The following is a 24869-nucleotide window of genomic DNA, read 5'->3' on the forward strand; positions in this document are numbered from 1 at the left end:
GTATTTTTATATTCAAAATTCATGTAAAATGTATTTTCTACCTAAATCTAACAGACTTTTCACGGCTCATGTTCCTCTTACTATCTGTGGCAGCTGTCAGTCTCCTAAAAAGCTGTAATCTGATCTAAGAGGACAAACAGAAACTTTGAAAGCTCCTTTTCATCAACAGTAGCAGTAGTTTGTGTGTTTAGAGCTTCTTAAATGACTTTGTCATCAGAGAATTTCTCAAAGATTCATGAGATATCAATACAAACATGTTGGTGTTTGCAGAGTTCAGTCCAACAGACAGAGAGCAGAGTCTCCAGTATCCAGCTGTCTGTCTATGAAGAGTGACTGGTCCAAAGGTCTTTCTATAGACTTCAGTAATGAACCTGGACCATCAGACTCAAAGTAAGACACCTGATACTAACTCATTTATGTGACTTTGTTCTGTTCCCTCTCTCACTAACGTGTTTTGTTCATGTTGTGTTTGTATATTTCAACAACAATGTATTTGCTAACTAACTTTAACAAACCTTTTGGGACTCATGACAGAGAGATCATTCGTCCCATCGTCGTCTTAGTGCTGTCAGTCACGTAAAAAGCTGTAATCTAATCAAAGAGGACAAATAGAAATTGTTAAACTTCTTATTTATGGACAGGAGGAGTTTGCTCCCTCTATGAATTTGTAATTAGACTTTTTTAAAAAAAGTAATCTCACAGTTAAAAGTCACGTCATAGTTAAAAGTCACGTCATAGTTAAAGTCATGTCATCGTGGTCGACCTCAGTTATTGAGAACACTTTTAACTCCAGGTTCAAACTGACTAAACAGAAGAGTTGAAATAACACAAGCAGACATTTTTATTCCAGACTGAAGCTGAATTCATCAGAAAAGTAAAGACAGTTTTACTGTCCTCTGTCAGCTGATCTGAGCTTCAACAGTGTCGACCAAATCTTGATATTTTTAGAAACAATCAACAAATGGTTTCAGTCCTAAAGAAATGTCTTCACAGAGAGAAGAAGAGGAGGCATGTTTCTGTGGAGGAGCAACCGTCCTGCTGTGTTTCCTGTCAGGACGTCCTGAAGGATCCAGTCTCTACCAGCTGTGGACACTGGTTCTGCAGACAGTGCATCACATCATACTGGGACCAGTCTGCTTCACCAGGACACTCCTCCTGTCCCCAGTGTGGGAAACGATCCAGAACAGGAGCTGGACTGCAGACAGCCAGTCTGACCAGCACTGTACAAAGTAAGACTATATATCTGTCTGCTGATGTCTTCATGTCTGAACACACTACTTGTTGTTTCACAGTTTTTCTCGATTGTTTACACACATTTTCTGAAAGCATGCCTCATACTCTCAGAACTCTACACACAAATCAAAACACACACACACACAATGGGCAAACCCCTCAATTCTCCTGCAAAATGAAACTTTACATTCAAAACAATGTTATTTCTTCTCAAAATGGTATTTTGTTTTCAAATGACACACACAAACCATCATATGAATAGACATTTATAAGAACCAGTTGAACACTGATGTGCTCAATGTAAAACACTGATGAATGGAAAACACTTCTTCTCCATTCATTATAATAACTTAGGCCTTTGTTCGTACTACAGACAGTACATACATAAGTGTGTTGTAAAGTATTTGAGAATATTGTTTTTATACTCAGAACACACAAATACACGGTAACAAATATATTTTATTTTTCCCACAAAAACTATGTACACAGTGTACATCCCAACCAACACAAAGTTGCACATACAGTGGTCTAAATACAAAACAACAGAAGAATTTACTGTATACAGTTACAGTAAAAAACAACTATGCTGCATCCTCTCTTCTGTTTCGGTCTGGCCACAGCACCTCATCCACATCACAAGCAATGTTTTCCCTGGCCAAGCAGCGGGGGAAATATCGCCTAGCATGGCGCATCCAGCCATGAAAAGCATCAACTGCTATATCTCCACATGCATCTTCCATAGCTTGGAGAAGGGGTGTACGCGTTTGTGGATTTCAGTCATACACTTTCCATCTCCAGGCAGAAAAAAATTCCTCAATAGGATTGAGAAATGGAGAATATGGAGGGAGATAAACAACTAAAAAGCGTGGGTGGGCAGTGAACCAGAGCAGCCCGGTGGAAACTTACGTTGTCCCAAATGACAACGTACCTGAGCTGCTCTGGGCCGTCTATCTGATCTGGTGGAATGAGTGTGTTGTGTAGGGTGTCCAGGAATGTGATCAGATGGGCAGTGTTGTAGGGGCCAAGGGCAGCATGGTGATGGATGACGCCGTGGTGGGTAATCGCTGCACACATGGTGATGTTCCCTCCGCGCTGGCCAGGGACTTCAACAATGGCACGCTGGCCGATGATATTCCTTCCCCTCCTTCGTCTTTTTGTGCGGTTGAATCCAACCTCATCAATGAAGATGAACTGGTGCTCCACTGCAGCCACCTCCAGCTCAAGGACTCTCTGAGACACACATGACAATATCAGAAATAGACATGGAGTGGTCACTGTTGTGAAGCACAATCATTATGATTACAATACTGAAATATGTATAATTTATACAGTGTTGAGAGTATGCATCAATTGTGGGATTGTATAGGACTCACTTGCACATAGTTATATCGCAATTCTTTGACTCTTTCTGATTTGTGTTCAAATGGCACCCTGTAGACCTGCTTCATCCTCAGATTATTTCTGCGCAAGACACGGTCCAGTGTTGATAAGCTTACGCTGTCAATATTTTGAAATATCTCATTGTTTTCTATTGTTTTTCTTTGTATTTGCCGTAATGTTATGGCCTTATTTTCTAGGACCATGTTCATGATTTCAGTTTCCTGTTCAGGAGACAGAAGACGTTCCCGACCACCTTGTGTTGGTAATCTTTCAGTTCTGCCATACAAATAGTAAAATACTGTAAATACTGTGTAGGAATACAAAGTAGGAATACATTTCCCAAATACTTGAAACATACTTTATTTTTACAGTCCTACAGAACAGTCCACAGGCAATACTGTACTACTGTACTCATTGAGTACTGCAGTGATATGCAGTGCTGCAATTTTCTAGTGAGAGTAGATTTCTTACCTATTCTCATTTCGGAAAGTCCGGATGATGGATGCTACAGTGTACCTGCTCAAATGTGGCTGTACTCTTTGCCCAGCCTCCCTCATTGTTAGACCATGGTTGACCACATGGTCAACCAAAGTGGCTCGTATCTCATCAGAGTAGGCCTGCACGATATGAGGAAAATCTGCGATGTGCGATAACACTGTTCAATATTGCGATGACGATATAACTTGCGATAAATAAACAAATATTGAAGTTTGCATATTATTAACTATACAGTTAATAATAGTGTTTCCGCATTAATAGGTACACTGCTAACATAGACCCCAAACATTGAATAGCCAATGTCCACTGAATAAAGAATGAAATAAATTATTTCGAACATGCTTTTATTGAACAAACTGCACATGAATACCCAACCAATTAAGCAGAACATTAATTTAAATAAGACATTATACCTATATGAAATTAAAGTTTAATTTCCCCTGCTCCCTTTAAACTATTTTCTTGCAAACTCAACCAAAACATCTCTTACCATGCAGAGCTGAAATAAATAAAACATCCAGGGGGAAACAACTTAAATAATTAAATAAATATAAATTAAACATGGCACTTTAAATTAACTGTAATGTCTCTCATCACAATCATCAAGGCCCTTGACTCTGCCTGACAAGGTGCAGAGATCTATAGTATGAGGGACAAAACTGAAATAGAGAAGGGCCAGCCCACTAAATCAAGAGAAAATAAAATCAGGAAAAAATATCTACCCGTTAGGGCAAGTTACAACCTTAGTTATTCCCTTAACACAAGTTCTTGGCCAAGAAAACCAGCATGTTAACTTTGTTAGGTTACAGACGTGTACGGTGACATGTTACCACATTCCCAGATGTGCTGATGTGCTCACACAGTACCTGTCATTGTAACATGTTGTAACAGTCAGTTATTTAATGTAGTGGCACTAGGTGGCGCCTCCTTTTGTTTAGTGGGTAATGTAACCTGTACGATGAAGAAGAGCAGGTGTACTTCCGCTCCTCATGAGAAAGGATACCGCTAACAGAGCGAAGACTTCCCTTTTTATTTTGTCTTTATTTTGTGAAGTGTTGGTAGAAGAACCTCGGCCTGTGTTCATTTGCGTGTATGCCTGTAACATTAGTGCCGTAGAGACCTGGCATGGTGCGGTCAGTGTTATGAATAAAAACCGCCACATGTTGCCTGCCATCTCTTGAGTAACCGGAGCAACCGCACTAAAGTGGACCATCACCTTCCCCTTCACCAGCCCACGTTACAACGTCGTCTCTCCTGAATCCAAAATAAGTTCATATAGCAGAAGTGCTGTTTCTTTTCACCACAAGGCCTTCGTCGACCATTTTCATCGATTTTTTCTCCTCCCTCAGCCATCATAACCTGGCAATCACCACCAAACTGATGCCGATTAATTTTGTCAGGGTAGCTAACGGCTAGCTGGGGCTTCATCTGATTGGCCTTTGTAAACAGGGCTCCGTCTGATAGGCTAAATGTTAGCATGCTCATGGCGCATGTAAACAAAATGATTTTTCTTATTCATCGCGTGTCAGGCAGTCTTTTGCGATGTGTTTATCGCACATGTTCATATCGCGATGACGATGAAAATTCGATTTATCGGGCAGCCCTACATCAGAGATTACGGTCCTTGGCCTTCCACGTCCTCGTCCTCCTCCTCTTACTCTCACTCCTCTGGCTCTGGCTCTGCCTCTATTTCCAATGTTGGCATCCATTGCTCCAAAACAGAAGAGCTCACCTGTTGCCCTTTTATGCTAAAGCTCTGATTGCTAATTGTAAAACTGTGTGACAGGTGTTTGCCCATGTGATGGGCAATTAACTCAAAAATTTTGAATGACGGTGTGTTCCTGGTGAAAACAAGAGATTTTCTTCATGAAAATTGTGCCAAATGCAGAGAATTGTGTGTAGTGTTTTGAAAAAAGTGTGTTTTAGAACTGCAATTTGAGTGTAAAGCAGGAATTGTGCTTGTAGTTTAGAAGAATTGGTTCAGGGGGTTGGTGCATGAGTTACATGATGTGGTCATTGTGTCTCAAGTACCAGTATTTGTGTGTAAACAATTGAGAAAAACTGTAATACATTTGTTATGTCACACATTAAACAATCAGAGAGCTGCTTGTTCTCTGTATGCAGAGATGGAGATGGAGAAGTGTCAGACAGCAGCTTGAGACAAAACAGCACTTTAAACAACAGTCCACATTAGCTTTCCTGCTAACATCTCCTCCTCCTCTAACTTACAAACACACACCTCGTCCTGCAGATCCACTTGTTGAACAAGCCACCGAACAAACATCCAGTGAGGAAAAGTGCACTGCTAACATCTATTTTCAGGCTGCAGCAGATGCTAATTAGCTGCTCAGTGTCAGCACATTAAACAGCTTAAAATGTAACCTGCTTCATTACAATACGTTCATTTAGCCGACGTTTTTATCCAAAGAGACTGAAAATAACTGACTGAACCATGTGGATACAACATGAGTAGATCATATTCATCAATTATGCTAAAATGGTTCAAGAGCTACAACTAGAAGCAATAAGAGATCAAGAGAGAGATTGTTTTTATGGACCAAGGTGCCGTCTGAACAGGAGAGTTTCAGTCTGAACAGGAGAGTTTTCAGTCTGAACAGGAGAGTTTCAGTCTGAACAGGAGAGTTTTCAGTCTGAACAGGAGAGTTTCAGTCTGAACAGGAGAGTTTTCAGTCTGAACAGGAGAGTTTTCAGTCTGAACGGGAGAGTTTTCAGTCTGAACGGGAGAGTTTTCAGTCTGAACAGGAGAGTTTTCAGTCTGAACAGGAGAGTTTTCAGTCTGAACAGGAGAGTTTTCAGTCTGAACATGAGAGTTTTCAGTCTGAACAGGAGAGTTTTCAGTCTGAACAGGAGAGTTTTCAGTCTAACAGGAGAGTTTTCAGTCTGAAGTTGTGTCGAGTTTCTTCTGTTCTGATGTCACTGGGGAGTTTGTGTCACTATTGTGGATCCAGGACATCAGACAGTCTGGATCTAGTTGAGCAGTAGCTGGTCCTCCCTTGTAGTGAGGGAATAACAAGCAGTCAGCAGCAGCAGAGTGTAGTGGACGGGCTGATGTGCAGGTGGTGGTCATTTACAGGGGCCAACCTGAGATGTTGTCCCTCAAGCAAAGGAGTTGAGTTCAAGAAACAGTGCTGTGCATAGAGGTGAGCCCAACTAAATCTAGTTGGTACCGCCCCACCTCCGGCACCAGCACCTGTTCCTTCCCCCATGAGAGGAGACACTCCCTGTCCTGAGGACCAGTCTGGGATGCCAGGAATCAGCACACCTGCCTTCTTTTGCATGAGACTGGCACACACCCGACCCCAATGCCCGTCCCTGCTGGTAGTCAGCCCACAGGGTGGCGTCTCCATGTAGTCAAAGGCCAGACACCAGATATTCACCAGCGACCTCCACTCCCAGGTTGAGCTCCAGAAAGGTGCCCTGATGTCTCTTTCCTGGTTCAGGTGCTGCAGCACCTTTGTGGCTGATTCATAAAGGCTCTTTGAATCACTCTCAGTCCGGCTCCTCCTCTGGGGCTAATTAGCTTTGTGAGACCCTGCCAGGGGCTAATGCCCCCGACAACAGAGCTCCGAGGATCACAGGGACACACAAACCTCTCCACGACGTTAAGGTGGAGAGAAAGACAAAGAAAACAACAAACATGTTCTTATACTGATGGTTTTAACTTGTAATGAAAAGACCATTGACTGCTGATTGTCACATTGTATTTTTTGTCTCCCACTTTTGTCTCTTTTTTCAGTGAATGCTGGTCTGCAGGAGGTTTTCCATGAACATAAGATCAGTCTGAGGAGGAGATGTGAACGTGTGACTGAAGGAAGTGATGAAACAGGAAGTGATGAAACAGGAAGTGGAACCCTCCTCAACAAGACCTACACTGAGCTCTACATCACAGAGGGACAGAGTGAAGAGGTTAATACCCAACATGAGGTGAGGCAGCTGGAGACAGTTTCCAAGAAGGAGACCTTCAGTGAAACTCCAATCAGGTGCTGCGACATCTTTAAAGCCTCACCTGACCAGCAGAGACCCATCAGAGTGGTTCTGACCAACGGCGTCGCTGGCGTTGGAAAAACCTTCTCAGTGCTGAAGTTCACTCTGGACTGGGCAGAGGGCTCCGAAAACCAAGATGTCAGTCTGCTGGTTCTGCTGTCGTTCAGGGAGCTGAACCTGATCCGAGATGAGCAGTACAGTCTTCTCAGGCTGCTCCATGTTTTCCATCCAACATTACAGAAGGTGACAGCAGAGAAGCTCGCTGCCTGTAAACTTCTGTTCATCTTTGACGGCCTGGATGAAAGCAGACTTTCACTGGATTTCAAGAACCATGAGGTCGTGTCTGATGTCACACAGGAGTCATCAGTCAGCGCGCTGCTGACAAACCTCATCGAGGGGAAGCTGCTTCCCTCGGCTCTCGTCTGGATAACTTCCCGACCTGCAGCAGCCAATCGGATCCCTCCTTCACGTGTTGACAGGGTAACAGAAGTACGAGGCTTCACTGACGCCCAGAAGGAGGAGTACTTCAGGAGGAGGTTCAGTGATGAAGATCTGTCCAGCAGAGTCATCTCACACATCAAGACCTCCAGGAGCCTCCACATCATGTGTCTGATCCCAGTCTTCTGCTGGATCACTGCTACAGTTCTGGACCACATGTTGACTACAGGCCAGAGAGGAGAGCTGCCCAAGACCCTGACTGACATGTACTCACACTTCCTGCTGGTCCAGACAAAGAGGAAGAAGCAGAAGTACAATGAGGGACGTGAGACGAGTCCACAGGAGCTGACGGAGGCTGACAGGGAAGTTCTTCTGAAGCTGGGGAGGCTGGCGTTTGAACATCTGGAGACAGGAAACATCATGTTCTACCAAGAAGACCTGGAGCGGTGTGGTCTTAATGTCACAGAGGCCTCGGTGTACTCAGGAGTTTGTACAGAGATCTTCAGAAGAGAGAGTGTGATCTTCCAGAAAACAGTCTACTGCTTTGTTCATCTGAGCGTTCAGGAGTTTCTGGCTGCAGTCTACATGTTCCACTGTTACACCAACAGCAACACAGAGGTGCTGGAGGACTTCCTGGGAGGACAGAGTCCCTCAACCCTGGATGACTTCCTGAAGAGAGCCATGGAGAAATCCCTCAAAAGTAAGAATGGTCACCTAGACCTGTTTGTCCGCTTCCTTCATGGCCTCTCTCTGACGTCCAACCAGAGACTCTTAGCAGGTCTGCTGGGTCAGACAGACAACAGGCCAGAAATCATCCAGAGAGCCATCAAGAACCTAAAGAAGATGAACAGTGATGAGATCTCTCCTGACAGAAGCATCAACATCTTCCACTGTCTGACGGAGATGAACGACCACTCAGTCCATCAGGAGATCCAAGAGTTCCTGAAGTCAGAGAACAGATCAGAGAAGCATCTCTCTGAGATCCACTGCTCAGCTCTGGCCTACATGCTGCAGATGTCAGAGGAGGTTCTGGATGAGTTGGACACAGAGAAATACCAAACATCAGACGCAGGAAAACAGAGACTGATTCCAGCTGTGAGGAACTGTAGAAAGGCTCGGTAAGTCCAGATGTGATGAACATTAAAAATCCTGGTAAAGCTGAAGCCTTCAGTATTAAAGACAAACACTTTACACACATGCATTATATAAAACCTCAACACGATACATGTTTTCCTCAACAAGTATGAAACCTGCTGATTGAATCAATGATCATCACCAAGCTCAGAGATGAAATGACAGGTAGTCGTCTACTTTCCAAAACATTTCCTTCAGCCAGGTGAACTCCACCTGAGACAAATGATCACCCATCAAATGATAATAACTCAATCTTTAGCACTAATTATACTATTGATGCAGTAGAAGAGGCTGAATTAATTTAATGGGAGGTGAAAAGCAGACGGAGCGACAGAATAAAATGCATCAAAGAACAAAATCCACACAAACACATAACTGAGGTAAACACATACGAGTGCAGTTACAACCTACAGTGAATTTACATGAAGCTTCATGAATATAAATCAACTCAAATCTGACACGTTTACATTACAGTCATTTGGACACTTTGTCCTGAACATCAGTTTGGTTCATGTTGCTCAAGGACACTCAGGAGGTTCATTTATTGATTTATTTTCTTGATATAAGACTTTTAAAAGCAGTTACAAAGTGCTGTACACACATTAAACAGCAACACAACGAAAGAGTCACAAGAAAAAGCAAGTTTTACCCGACAATTACAAATATAAATATAAAGAGCACAGAATGAATCAAACAAACCAAAATCAAACATGAAGATAAAAACATCCACATCAGGGTTAAAAGCAGCTTTATTCAAGTGTGTTTTGGGGGCTGATATAAAACGGGGCAGCGATTCAGCCCCTCTGATCTCCTCAGGCAGGGAAAGTCTGGGGCCTCGTGGGCAGAAGGAGCTCAAGTTTCAAACTACAAACCTTGTGATCAATGACTGACCAGCTCAGGCCGACCAACTGACCCCCTGTGCTTTGTGATGCAACATGTATGAATCTGTTTTCACAATAAAGTCTCACATTTTATTGTTTTAATGTTCTTTTATCTGTAATCACAGATTTACTTGCTGTGGACTCTCAGAGAGTCACTGTGAAGTCGTGGCCTCAGCTCTGAAGTCCAACCCCTCCCATCTGACAGAACTGGACCTGAGTATCAACGAGCTGCAGGATTCAGGAGTGAAGCTTCTCTGTGCTGGACTGGAGAGTCCAAACTGTCGACTGGAGGTTCTGAGGTCAGTTCATGTGTTTCTGTGTAGATCTATAACATTTAAATCACAACAGAAGTTTTACATTTCCTTCAGTTCACTTGTTTTCTGGGTTTGTCTGAGCTCAAATCACAACAACTCAGTTTAAAGTTTGACAGTCTGAACAGTTTGACTGCAGATTATATATTTATATCACAAACACACACACACACACACACACACACAGACACACACACACACACAGATACACACACACACACAGATACACAGAGATTTAAATCTCTGAAAAGAAAGTGTTGAATGTTTGAAAAAAGGATGTTGGATGATGTTTAAGTCACGTTGGACAGAAGACACCTCCTCTCATGTATTTATGTGCTCTTCATTGGATAACAGTGTCTCTTTATTTCAATGTTAAAGGATTATTACGTACCTTCTTCATGTATTCTTACTGAAGTTAAGTGCACTTAAAATGAATCACATGACAACTGTGTCCCAATAAATTCACTTAGAATAAAAATTCTAACAGCCATAAAAAATAAATGTAACCATCCACAGTGAATCACAGTAAACCCAACATGTGGTTTTCTACTGACCTTGTTCAGAATGAAACTTTAACAAGTCAAACCAATGAATTCAGTGCAATGTTCCTTTAACCTTGTTTTGTTACTATTCACTGTCAATTGACTTTTGTTCAAACACAAACATGTTCCTTTAACTTTGCTCTGCTATTGATCACTGCTGATGAACTTCAGCACCAAAGACCTTCATTAGTATTAAACACACCTGAAGAACTCTTATAGGACCTTTAAGTGGTACTTCATTATGTTGTGGGCCCACACACACACACACACACACACACACACACACACACACACACAAGCTGGCAACCAGGGAACACAACACAGAGAAATGAGACAAACGTCACGTTGCAGGCCTGGTTGAAGCTGGGGAGCGTGGCGGCCAGATACAGTTGAAGCCGGTTCACTTTGACCGAGCAGAAACAACAGGTGAGTTCTCACCGTAGCAGAGCTCAAGTCACAAGAGTCCCAGTAGTGCAGCTCCAAGCTGAAGGGGATACGCGGCGGCTGATGGCAAGCTGACTGTGGAGGACCCTCGGCCGACTGTGGCCGGTTGCAGATGAGAAAAATCGTCGGAAACGAGACTGAACATTCAACTGTCTTAATAACAGGAGCTTTAAATAGCAGAATCAAATGTTACATCAGTTTCTGTGGGTTTTTATTTGGCTGCACAACATGAGTTTGTATAGATGGAGCCTCTGGTGGAGCTGCAGAGTTTAAGAGGTGACATCACTACGTCTTTATTGAAGCAGCAGCACGTTGTCATTAATATTAATGAGAGCTCTGTTTCACTTTGTGTGTTTGACAGTGTTGAACCTGCATCCTGTTGGGTTCAGGTGTTTGGAGCTTCATTTTCTAAACGTCTACATCCTGAACCTTCTTCAGCTCTGAACAGATTATTAAACACTGAATGATTTCAAGCAGGAACATTAAAGTCTTTTAAACTGACATCATTTATTCTTTATTCAGATTGAGGTGCTGCAGTTTGTCAGAGATCAGCTGTGCTTCTCTGGCCTCAGCTCTGAAGTCCAACCCCTCCCATCTGAGACAGCTGGACCTGAGAGACAACAAGCTGCAGGATTCAGGAGTGAAGCTTCTCTCTGCTGGACTGGAGAGTCCAAACTGTCGACTGGAGGTTCTGAGGTCAGTTCATGTGTTTCTGTGTATCTGTAACATTTAAATCAGAACAGAAGTTTTACATTTCCTTCAGTTCACTTGTTTTCTGGGTTTGTCTGAGCTCAAATCACAACAACTCAGTTTATAGTTTGACTGCAGATTATATATTTATATCACACACACACACACACACACACGGCTCTTCGACCCGTTTACGTCGGCGTTAAAGACATCCCATAATTATCCATTCCCTTAACTGTTTAGACTCAGACAGATTTTACCGTCACTCTGTGAGCAACAAATGAACACAGAACGACATTTAGTTTCAGAGGCTCAGCACAGAGTTAAAATGAAAGTATATCAAAAATACCACAATAAGAAAATAAATATCAAAAACAGAAACATACTAAAAAGTGCAAATTATTGAAAGTGACATAGTTGAGTTAAGAATAGGAAACAATTTTCACTGAGAGTTCAACAGTCTGATGACATGAGGGAAGCTGCTATAGAGCCTTGTGGTCCTGCACCGAATGTTGAGCAGCGTGATCACTTGTGCGTCCTACTATTTCCAGGATACACACATACTCACACAATCAGTACACACTCACAGATGGATGAAACGCTTCACACTCACCTTGTCCTCGGCCATGCAAGCAAAACCGAGGCAAAACCATTTCCGCCCCTAAAAAGAGTGGGACACGCACCTCCAGGGTCACGTGACCTTTAATAAAAATGTTTTATTATTTTCATGGTGATCGTGTGGCCAAATCACTTGTTTTGTTTATGGGGAAATGTTTAGGTGACAGGGCAAAATGAGTGTGTAAAACACACTGATGTTTAAACAGCCGGTAGATGTTTCCTCTGCCCATTAATATCATTAAATCGATTAATTCTGTAAAAATGGATACGCCCAGGGGAGGGGCTTTTTGGTTTAGCAGAGGCCATTTGGCTGGGTAGTGTCAGTCGTGCCATGGTGTTCACAGAGAAGGTGACATCTGAGACAGAAGTTGAACTGTTTTGCACAACTTTTGTTTTGTTTCTTTGAAGTTATGGATTACTGCAGAATTCAGTCTTCACCTTATTGTATAGTTTGTTTGTTATTTTCACTTTTGTAAATATTTGCACTGCTGCATTGTGGAGGTTGCTGAAATTAAAAGGTATTTTCACTTGATAATTTTTCGACTACGCCATCATTTTTCATTTTGAGGAGTTTAAAGTAGAAACCTGCTACAAAGAATCACATGACAACTGTGTCCCAATAAATTCACTTAGAATAAAAATTATAACAGCCATAAAAAATAAATGTAACCATCCACAGTGAATCACAGTAAACCCAACATGTGGTTTTCTACTGACCTTGTTCACAATGAAACTTTAACAAGTCAAACCAATGAATTCAGTGCAATGTTCCTTTAACCTTGTTTTGTTACTATTCACTGTCAATTGACTTTTGTTCAAACACAAATATGTTCCTTTAACTTTGCTCTGCTATTGATCACTGCTGATGAACTTCAGCACCAAAGACCTTCATTAGTATTAAACACACCTGAAGAACTCTTATAGGACCTTTAAGTGGTACTTCATTATGTTGTGGGCCCACACACACACACACACACACACACACACACACACACACACACACACACACACACACACACACACACACACACACACACACACACACACAAGCTGGCAACCAGGGAGCACAACACAGAGAAATGAGACAAACGTCACGTTGCAGGCCTGGTTGAAGCTGGGGAGCGTGGCGGCCAGATACAGTTGAAGCCGGTTCACTTTGACCGAGCAGAAACAACAGGTGAGTTCTCACCGTAGCAGGGCTCAAGTCACAAGAGTCCTAGTAGTGCAGCTCCAAGCTGAAGGGGATACGCGGCGGCTGATGGCAAGCTGACTGTGGAGGACCCTCGGCCGACTGTGGCCGGTTGCAGACGAGGAAAAATCATCAGAAACGAGACAGAAAATTCAACTGTGTTAATAACAGGAGCTTTAAATAGCAGAATCAAATGTTCCATCAGTTTCTGTGGGTTTTTATTTGGCTGCACAACATGAGTTTGTACAGATGGAGCCTCTGGTGGAGCTGCAGAGTTTAAGAGGTGACATCACTACGTCTTTATTGAAGCAGCAGCACGTTGTCATTAATATTAATGAGAGCTCTGTTTCACTTTGTGTGTTTGACAGTGTTGAACCTGCATCCTGTTGGGTTCAGGTGTTTGGAGCTTCATTTTCTAAACGTCTACATTCTGAACCTTCTTCAGCTCTGAACAGATTATTAAACACTGAATGATTTCAAGCAGGAACATTAAAGTCTTTTACACTGACATCATTTATTCTTTATTCAGATTGTGGAGATGCAGTTTGTCAGAGATCAGCTGTGCTTCTCTGGCCTCAGCTCTGAAGTCCAACCCCTCCCATCTGAGAGAGCTGGACCTGACTAACAACGAGCTGCAGGATTCAGGAGTGAAGCTTCTCTCTGCTGGACTGGAGAGTCCAAACTGTCGACTGGAGGTTCTGAGGTCAGACACCATTTTTTACTTCTGTGCTCAGATTAATATGATGTGAAAGTTGTGTTGACACTAAACTGCAGACATCAGCTGATATTATACTGATCCACACTGAGTATCTTAATGCTGAAGTCTGTTTTCTTCTTCTGTGGTTTAGTCCATTGACTGTGGCAGAGCAATGTTGAGCTGCACATTTAAAACCTTCATATAACAACATGAATAATTCACTCTGAACATCCTCAACTATTGATTTTCATCTCAGATTACAAATCATGTTTTTTAAATGTTTTTTAAAGTGATGAGAAAAATACATACTACAATGAAAAGTTAAATAATCTCTATTTTAACTATCAGACAATAACAAATATATTCAGAATCGTCTTTTTACAACATTTTAATGAAGCTTTGTGACGTTTATACTGACTGAATATTTAAATTGTGAAGTTTCATCATTTATTCTTTATTCAGATTGAGGAGCTGCAGTTTGTCAGAGATCAGCTGTGCTTCTCTGGCCTCAGCTCTGAAGTCCAACCCCTCCCATCTGAGAGAACTGGACCTGAGAGGAAACAAGCTGCAGGATTCAGGAGTGAAGCTTCTCTCTGCTGGACTGGAGAGTCCAAACTGTCGACTGGAGACTCTGAGGTCAGTTCGTGTGTTTCTGTGTATCTATAAAATTAATTTACATGTTTTGCTCTCTCTCTCTCTCTCTCTCTTGCTCGACCACACACTCTCCACACACAGTGGTTGTTTATCTCAACAAGGAAACTAGCTTTACTTGAGAAAGGCTGCAGGCAGCGAGACAGAAGACTGCTGAAAGGTAGAAAGTGAAATGTTACTTCAGAGCGCGGAGGACGAGACGACTCTGGCTGTTCCCACTGACCAATCAGTGGTCTGCAGTGTGTTAGCTCCACCTTTTAGCGTGGGATCAGTGCATCAGTGAAGCTAAACGTGTTCATAGCTGTTTCAGACAGCCAAAGGTGGAGCCAAGAGCTGCTGGAGGCTCAACAATGGGTTAAATATGGAGGGAACTTCTCACATGTTCTCTCCTGGAAGACATTGGTAGTGTTTCACTCAGTTCATATTTCAAAGTGACAGAAATAGTTGTGTAACAAATGATAAAGAGCTGAGAGAGAAGTTGAAACCTGGGCTCTGTCTCACCTGCACTCAGCTCACCAATCACAGAGTGAGGAAGGTGTTAATGTTTGTTTGTCACTTTTGTAAAGTGACAGAAGTTGTTGGACACAGACCCCCTAATCTGACATCAGAAAGGTGTGGCCCCCCGCAGAGATTTAAATCTCTGAAAAGAAAGTGTTGAATCTTTGAAAAAAGGAGGTTGGATGATGTTGAAGTCACGTTGGACAAAAGACACATGAGTGTGATGTAATCTCTGATTCAACACACTGCACGTGTTGAATGTGTGAAACTCTGAAGACAAACTTTAATAACATGAAAATATTACACTGCTGATGAATTATAAGTGCGACACAATTATCTCACAAATACTGTTGTTGTTCTCACATGTTTAAATCCATTTGAATATTTACTTTAAACCGGTTAATACTTTGAAAACATTATTCAAACTGTTTAAATCTTAGTTTTCATGTCATCAGCTCTGAAGGGGATTTGACCACATAGATTCTGTCCTGATTCACACTGAGCATCTTGTTCTGCTTCATATTTAAAACATATCTAATATAACATCAAACATTCAGCACTGTTTTATTCTCCATCAACCTCTTCATCATTGATTTGCACTTTTCCTTCTTGCTTCTGAAAGTAAAAACACAAACGTTGTGTTTTCTTCTGTCAGACAACAACAAACATGTGTTTGTTCCAAACCTTTCTGATGATATGTGACGTCTGTACTGACTGAAAAACTTCAGCTCAGGATGACTTTTATCTGAAAGCTCCTGTTGCTGAGAGAGTTGATCTTTGAGTCTCGTTCCCGACCCGTCAAATACTGACGCTTTGGGACGGCGGCCGACCCGACCTACAATCCCAAAGCGTCAGTATTTGACGAGTTGGAACGAGACTGAAAATTCAACTATCTTAATAACAGGAGCTTTAAATAGCAGAATCAAATGTTCCATCAGTTTCTGTGGGTTTTTATTTGGCTGCACAACATGAGTTTGTACAGATGGAGCCTCTGGTGGAGCTGCAGAGTTTAAGAGGTGACATCACTACGTCTTTATTGAAGCAGCAGCACGTTGTCATTAATATTAATGAGAGCTCTGTTTCACTTTGTGTGTTTGACAGTGTTGAACCTGCATCCTGTTGGGTTCAGGTGTTTGGAGCTTCATTTTCTAAACGTCTACATCCTGAACCTTCTTCAGCTCTGAACAGATTATTAAACACTGAATGATTTCAAGCAGGAACATTAAAGTCTTTTAAACTGACATCATTTATTCTTTATTCAGATTGAGGGACTGCAGTTTGTCAGAGATCAGCTGTGCTTCTCTGGCCTCAGCTCTGAAGTCCAACCCCTCCCATCTGAGAGAACTGGACTTGAGTGTCAACAAGCTGCAGGATTCAGGAGTGAAGCTTCTCTCTGCTGGACTGGAGAGTCCAAACTGTCGACTGGAGACTCTGAGGTCAGACACCATTTTTTACTTCTGTGCTCAGATGAATATGATGTGAAAGTTGTGTTGACACTAAACTGCAGACATCAGGCTGATATTATACTGATCCACACTGAGTATCTTAATGCTGAAGTCTGTTTTCTTCTTCTGTGGTTTAGTCCATTGACTGTGGCAGAGCAATGTTGAGCTGCACATTTAAAACCTTCATATAACAACATGAATAATTCACTCTGAACATCCTCAACTATTGATTTTCATCTCAGATTACAAATCATGTTTTTAAAGTGTTTTTTAAAGTGATGAGAAAAATACATACTACAATGAAAAGTTAAATAATCTCTATTTTAACTATCAGACAATAACAAATATATTCAGAATCGTCTTTTTACAACATTTTAATGAAGCTTTGTGACGTTTATACTGACTGAATATTTAAATTGTGAAGTTTCATCATTTATTCTTTATTCAGATTGATGAGCTGCTGTTTGTCAGAGATCAGCTGTGCTTCTCTGGCCTCAGCTCTGAAGTCCAACCCCTCCCATCTGAGAGAACTGGACCTGAGTTACAACGAGCTGCAGGATTCAGGAGTGAAGCTTCTCTCTGCTGGACTGGAGAGTCCAAACTGTCGACTGGAGACTCTGGGGTCAGACACCATTTTTTACTTCTGTGCTCAGATGAATATGATGTGAAAGTTGTGTTGACACTAAACTGCAGACATCAGCTGATATTATACTGATCCACACTGTAGCTACACTGGTCCAACAAAAGGCCACGATTCGTACTGATGTCTAGATTCTCAGCTTTATTTCTCCTCCTCCACCGACGTTGTTACAAAATCGTAGAACACCGTGAAAACTATAAGTAAAAGCATAAGAGTTCATATGAGTCCACTGAAGCTAATGCTAACACAATGTGAATAAACAAACACATGACAAGGACACTGTACGCTCAAGCATATTGTAAACAACCAAGAAATGAAATACAGATAAAACAAAAGCACAGTTACCGTTTGCGCCTCTTGAACACAGTGTGAACAGCTCTGACCATGTGCCATAACCTCCTGCTTCCATGTCTGTGGTCCCGCTTCTGCTTCTGACCCACAATCCCACAGTTCACCCTCAAAACCAGACCAGGGTCATGTGACCATGCACTTTCAAAATAAAATGTCCTCACCTGAAGGTTTTGAAATCACAACTGAAATCATTTAGTATCACATTTGTACACAACATAAACTCTTTTTAATTCTCTTATTTATTGTCATGAATTTATGTCTATTTATTAACCTTTTTAAACACTTCATGAACTTAAACCTATTTATGTATCTTTGTAACATGTGTACATAGATTTACACAATGAAATCTGTCTCACAGACAGTCACACACACTGAGTATCTTAATGCTGAAGTCTGTTTTCTTCTTCTGTGGTTTAGTCCATTGACTGTGGCAGAGCAATGTTGAGCTGCACATTTAAAACCTTCATATAACAACATGAATAATTCACTCTGAACATCCTCAACTATTGATTTTCATCTCAGATTACAAATCATGTTTTTTAAAATGTTTTTTAAAGTGATGAGAAAAATACATACTACAATGAAAAGTTAAATAATCTCTATTTTAACTATCAGACAATAACAAATATATTCAGAATCGTCTTTTTACAGCATTTTAATGAAGCTTTGTGACGTTTATACTGACTGAATATTTAAATTGTGAAGTTTCATCATTTATTCTTTATTCAGATTGAGGAGATGCAGTTTGTCAAAGATCAGCTGTGCTTCTCTGGCCTCAGCTCTGAAGTCCAACCCCTCCCATCTGAGACAGCTGGACCTGAGTGACAACGAGCTGCAGGATTCAGGAGTGAAGCTTCTCTCTGCTGGACTGGAGAGTCCAAACTGTCGACTGGAGACTCTGAGGTCAGACACCATCTTTTACTTCTGTGCTCAGATTAATATGATGTGAAAGTTGTGTTGACACTAAACTGCAGACATCAGGCTGATATTATACTGATCCACACTGAATGATTTCAAGCAGGAACATTAAAGTCTTTTAAACTGACATCATTTATTCTTTATTCAGATTGAGGTGGTGCAGTTTGTCAGAGATCAGCTGTGCTTCTCTGGCCTCAGCTCTGAAGTCCAACCCCTCCCATCTGAGAGAGCTGGACCTGAGAGGAAACAAGCTGCAGGATTCAGGAGTGAAGCTGCTGTCTGAACTTGTGGAGAGTCCAAACTGTCGACTGGAGACTCTGAGGTCAGTAGAGAGTTGGAGTGAGTCCATGCTGGTTTCAGCAGTATTGTAATAAACACAGTCAGTATCAGAGTAAAGATGCAGCATTTCCTGCTTTCCTCAGTGAAGCTGTGAGAGGAGAACGGTGACAGGCTTCAGGATTGGACAAAAAGAGATAGAGGGGGAACAGTCAGCCAATCAGAGGAGCCAGGAGCTTGTTGTGATCGTGTGTTTGAGTTGAAGTGAAGACGACTGTTGTTGTTGTGTTCATGTGTACAGGAAGTAAAGCTGGATCACAGCTGACAGCATCACAGGATGTGTAGAGACAGTGTCCTCATCCATCAAACTGTTGTAGCATCAAATCTCTGTTCTCTCATTTCAACACTGAACAACTGATCAGTCCATCTTTGTCACAGCTCTCAGGTCTACGGTGGCCCTGAAGGTCAAAACACAACAACATCCCACAAAACATCAAACTGTCACCAGAGACTCTGGTTCTGTCCAATAACAAACAAGAACGCCGTCCCACCTTTTCCATAATCTGAAGTGTGGTTGTGTTTTGACCTTCAGGGCCACCGTACAGATCGCTCTGACTGAAGCCTGCACATCACTGACTCTTATTTCAGAGAACCACGGTTACATTTAGTAACCATGTGGTCTCCTCACAGACCAGAACCTCTGCTGAAGTCCAGTAACCACAGCTGGTGTTGACTGTTCAGTCTCTGTGTGAACATGTAGGAGCTTTAACATCAAATATTTATCTGTCCGTCTGTCTTTAGTTTTATCCAGATGTTTTTACAACAGACTCCATATTTACATGTTTGTAATATTTAAAGCAGATGAAATGTTCAGGTGTGACTGAGACTCTGGTTTTTAACAGCAGTGAATCATCATCAAAGTGTTTCTGCAGTGATGATGCGTTCAGGGACTCTGAGCAGTTTATTTCACTGTGTGCTTGAGTGAAACCTGCAGAGTAAACACACTTGATGTGTCTGCAGGTCTGTGAGCTTCACTCCAACACGTTAACATGAGCTGAAAGGAAGCTGGCTACGCTACACAGCCGCTCCACTTGTGGTCTGAACAGGACTGAAGTCCTGCTGGTCTTTATATCACTGACTGACAGCTGATGGAGGGAGTCTCTGTAGACACTCATGTATCACTTCTGCTGTCTCTCTGCTTCTCTCATCAGGTGGAGGTGATCTCTGTCAGAGTGAGTGGTGAGAAAGGTGGAGGTGTTGAGAGGATCAGCTGTGTCCTGATGATCCAGAGAGGTTGAAGCAGCACCATCAGCTGGTGGGTGGAGAGGCTCTGACTGGGCGGAGAGGAGAGCTTCATCCAGCAGCGACTGACGGACCAATCACAACACGTGGAGATGATGTCAGTGCTGCAGTGTGAACTGCTCTGAGATCAGCTCCACTGTCCAGTCCAGCATCGTCCCTGTTTCCTCTGGATGTTGTAGGGACACATGTCCCTCGCCTCTGCTTTTAATTGAGGCTTTGTCTTCTGAAAGGCAAACACTCCTCTACAGATATGAGCTCTCCTCTTCACCTGGCAGGGAGGACGTTGTTGTCTTTACAATAAAACCGTGGAATAGATGATTCCCAGGAGACCATCTGTCCTTATTTACAACTCTACACACCATTTGTCCTCTTTCCCCCTCAAGACAGAAACACTCCTTTCCTTCAGGTTGATCGAGGTTCATCATCAAATGAATCCACTCTCCAGACATCAAGAGGAACAGACAATCTTGTGTTATAGTTTCATGTCTTTGCAGTTGTGTTAGATTAACAAAGTGCTGACAATTGTTCTCTGCTGATCTAATTAAAACACACACACACACATTCCCACAGTGAAGGTCTGGTGACGCCCACCTTCTTGGAGTAATCTTGGTTGACAGCTTAATAATTTATAGTTGTGTTGTTCTTATCTTTTGCACTCCACTGTGAAGTTCTCTACACTTCTCCAGACTTCAACACGGTTCTGAACAGCTATTAAACCAGAACCTCATCTTCTTAATTTTAACAGATTATGAAACAGGCAGAAAAGTTATTAAAACTGATTTTTCTTACACTTCCCTACGATTAAGATTGAGTGAGATGAATGTAATGTGTAAAAACGCCCTGTGGTGAGTCCTGGTGTGATCGGGACAAACTGTTCAATCATGTCGTTAATACGTTTGGATTATTACCAGTGAATGTCTCTGATGTGCCCTGTTTAACAAGTATCAAGCTGGAACTAAAAGAAATATGAGTGGTGACTTCTACTGTATAATCAAGTGTGTTTAGATGTTCTGATCCAGTTTTAATTCCTTTGTGGATGTTAAAGTGGTTTTAATAATGACATATGATTTGGTGTTGGACAAAGTCCACATATGAAGCCGTGGTGACATTCTGGGGAAGGTGAAGCGGTTTAGCAACGTTTCAAACTCTAGTTTAGTTTGAGTCCGTTCCTGTGAAGTTTCCCACTTGTTATCTCCTCTGAGACAAACAGCGGCCGCCCTGCCCCCAGGCCCGCCGCCACTCGAGACTACAAAACAGAGACATCACTTCTCTGCTCGCTCCAAACTTTAACTCTCTTCTCTCTCCAAACTCTTCTCTTCTTTCATGTTTCCGCTCTTTACTTTGAGACTCGCTTCAAGACAGCGATCTCTGCACAAAGTGCTCACGTGTTCATTTTTCTCACTTTTATATTTATGGCTGTATTGATTCATCTCTTAAGTACTTCAACTTACATTAAGTTTCTACCAGAACGAAGTTCTGTTTTCATTTGTTTTATGCAGTTAAGTATCGTAACCTGATTAAGAGGAAGTGAACTTAATTTAAAGGTGACATATTATGCTCTATTATCTTGTATTGAGTAACAGTATCAGTTTTGTTCGTATTAAAATGACTCTGGTCATATTTAAATGCTGTCACCCAACTAACCCGTGATCTCACCTCCTGCACATGTTCATATACCCGCATTACTTTACCGTGTCCACATTTCCAGTTACCTGTTGTTGTTCCTTTAAATCGCCATTTCATTTATTTACCCTGAATTATCTAGTTAATAAACATATTTAACCGTATGTCGTCGTCTGTGCAGGTTTGTTTTTAATGTGGAGAACCGATGGAAACTGTGTAGAAGTCACTACTTAAATTTTTGGGGTTTTTTGTGATCAATTTTTTATTTTATTTTATTTCATTACATCTCCATTCATCCAGACCCATTACCCGCACCCTTATCCCGGGGGTGACATTGATTATGGACGGTTACATGAAATAATAAATGAACAAAACACAATAAAACACACAGCAACAGCAGCACATAGACACAAAACACCTTTGACTCTCTCAGATGCTGATTCCAGATTCTGTATCGCTTCTGTCTTTGCCTGTTGAGCACAGGCACTGGAGATTTCTAATGACAGGACTTCATAAAATGACAATTTCCACAGATACACATTTACAACATGTGGTGGTTTCCATCTTTTTATCAACATTTTCTTTGCTGCAGTCAAACCCGCGAACAGTAGTCTCTTCTTGTGAAATGTTAAATTCAGAAAAGTATCATCATTTAAAAGCAATATATGTGGTAAACAAGGTATGTTTGTCTGGATTAAACAAGAATGAATGTTGGAAATGCTGAGCCAAAAGGAACAGACCCCAGGGCATTCCCACATCATGTGCATGTATGTGCCCAACACTTTGTGAGGACAGAACCGACATAGTGGGCTCTGAGTGATCCGGATCTGGCAGCATCGTCTTGGGGATAAATAGTATCTTTGTATCAGCTTATAGTGAATTAACTGCTGATTATAATTACAGGATGTTAGTGGAATATTACTCCACTCTCTGCCAGTTGATACTGAGCCCAAAATCTTTAGTATCTATATTCCAGACAAGAACATTGCCTGTGGGTCCAGTTAGTCTTCCTTGTAGCTCATTATATATTCGAGACACAAAACCTTTTTTAACCTTTGCGATGTTCAAGAGATGCATTAGGGGATGAGTTAATAGGGTTTGATTCCATGGGACACCATATGTAGCATTGCTGTGCACAACTGTAGATAAAAGAAGAAAGAGGTGCCGGGCAAATTATAGATTTGTCTAAGTTCATGAAACGATCTAAGACAATCTTCATTATACATATCCGACAAACTATGAACTCCCTGATTTTGCCAAGAGGAGAAAATGATTGGTTCACCACCTACAAGTAATAAATTATTTCTAAAAATTGGGGCCACTTTATATCCCATTTAACTGATTGGGCTGTTATTGCAAACTAGAATTGAGTTTGGTACTTGTACCTGAGTATTTCCATTTCCTGCTACTTTCTACTGACTTTATACCATCAGAGCTGAAGGAGCATTTTAAATATATTTATTTTATCTGCAGTCAGATGAATAAAACACTGATTCTGTTGAATGTTGGATCAGATAATCAGCCTGATAACTGGTTGAATAGTGTACAGTATATACACACATGTAAAAATATGTAACAGCAGCAGGACCGGTAGCTGCTCCTCTGTTGGAGGAGGAACCTGAGGAGCACTGCCAGAGCCCCACAAAATGACCTCCAGCAGCTCCTGGTGTGCAGGTTCCTGACTCCATGAGGGCCCGACATCCTCTAGAGGGACCAGTGCTCACAGCCCAGCACCGTACAGGCTTGTGGGGTCCATACACACTACGGAGTCACACTACGAGTTGCTGTGATGAAACTCACTCAAGTTGGGTCAGACTGTGATTTGAATGTTTGACTTTGATTTTGGATCCAGCCCTCGATGAGTTGATGCTTCTGGTTTCCACTGACCGTTGTCACGTCGTACAATGTACATCAGTAAAGATTTCCAGCTCGAATAATTCATTCGTTAAGACCTGATGTGTGATTAAAGTGTCCCTCAGTGTGTGTGAGCAGTGCACAGAGTGCCCCTTTAATAAACCAAACTCAAAGACCATTAGCCACATTTACTGCCTCTTCCTTTTTGCTGCTGTTCAGCTCAAGTTTCTGATGTTGGTCTTCTTCAAAGTATTTCACATTTTACTCCTCTGAATGATTTGAGCACCTTGTTTATGACTGCAGTTGTTCAGTTTGGCCTGAGGGTGGCGCCAAAAACGGTTATCTGAACCAATAAGGAGGCTGTTTTACTTCATAGTGTCGACAGCAGAGTTTTGGTTTGATACCTGACACCTGTTACAGATGCCAAACATTCACATTTAAGTATTTCTACTACAACTGCTACAAACACAAAAACTACAACCAGTCATCAGTTTAAATATCACTTAGTGTTTCCTGTTGTTACAAACCTGTAATGTTGATTAAACAGCTGCCACAGTGAGTCATGAAGACTAAGGTGGGACAAACTCAAAGCACAGGTCAGACTTTCTGTAAACACATTATATATTTGACTTGAAGCTCGAAGTGTCTCTCAGTGCTGAGACGCTTCAAAATATCACACACACAAATAACAAATGCAGTCAATTACTCAGTGCACATTACATGACCGTGATCTTCTACAGTGACACGACCAACTGGATTACAGCAAAGTAATCTAATTACATTGGGATTACTTCAAAATCAACACGTGACAATATATTGCACCTTGTCCTATAAACTGGACCGCACATGTTCTGCACATGGAGGTGGGAGTGATGGTGGTACTGGCAGGAATGGGACGGCGGTCCAGGGAACTGCTGCTGTTTCGGTTCCTGCCTTGACCCTGTGCAGCATGTGGGCTCCTCTTTCTCTCTCGACTGTCACCATCCAAATAAATATATTATTATATTTAAAAGACGAAACAAGTGTAATCAAGCGATTCTTATATTTCCATCTTCTTTCATTTCATCCTCTCAGTTCCAGCTGCTGTTGACAGATTTCAAATCATTATAAAAATCAGAAACCTGTTACAATCACTCCATAATTAACTGGAACATTAGTGAATTCTCAGGACTGATTATACAGAATAATTTATATTTACAGAATAATTTAGATTCACACAATACTTTTTGGACCCAGTGTGTTTTTACAGCC

The 24869-nt window shown here is 41.7% G+C and overlaps 1 protein-coding gene across 1 annotated transcript; it reads left to right on the forward strand.

Annotated features, from left to right (window-relative positions):
* The first annotated feature begins 276 nt into the window (after positions 1-276).
* Positions 277-17476, forward strand: LOC140991966 (protein NLRC3-like). The gene is made up of 7 exons (XM_073462177.1): positions 277-390; positions 994-1229; positions 6869-8672; positions 9695-9868; positions 11389-11562; positions 13893-14066; positions 17103-17476. The coding sequence occupies exons 1-7, from the start codon at positions 323-325 to the stop codon at positions 17320-17322; spliced, it is 2850 nt and encodes a 949-aa protein (XP_073318278.1). The 5' UTR covers positions 277-322; the 3' UTR covers positions 17323-17476.
* Positions 17477-24869: the final 7393 nt, after the last annotated feature.

This window comes from Pagrus major, chromosome 1 (genome assembly GCF_040436345.1).
Source record: "Pagrus major chromosome 1, Pma_NU_1.0".
Classification (NCBI taxonomy): domain Eukaryota; kingdom Metazoa; phylum Chordata; class Actinopteri; order Spariformes; family Sparidae; genus Pagrus; species Pagrus major.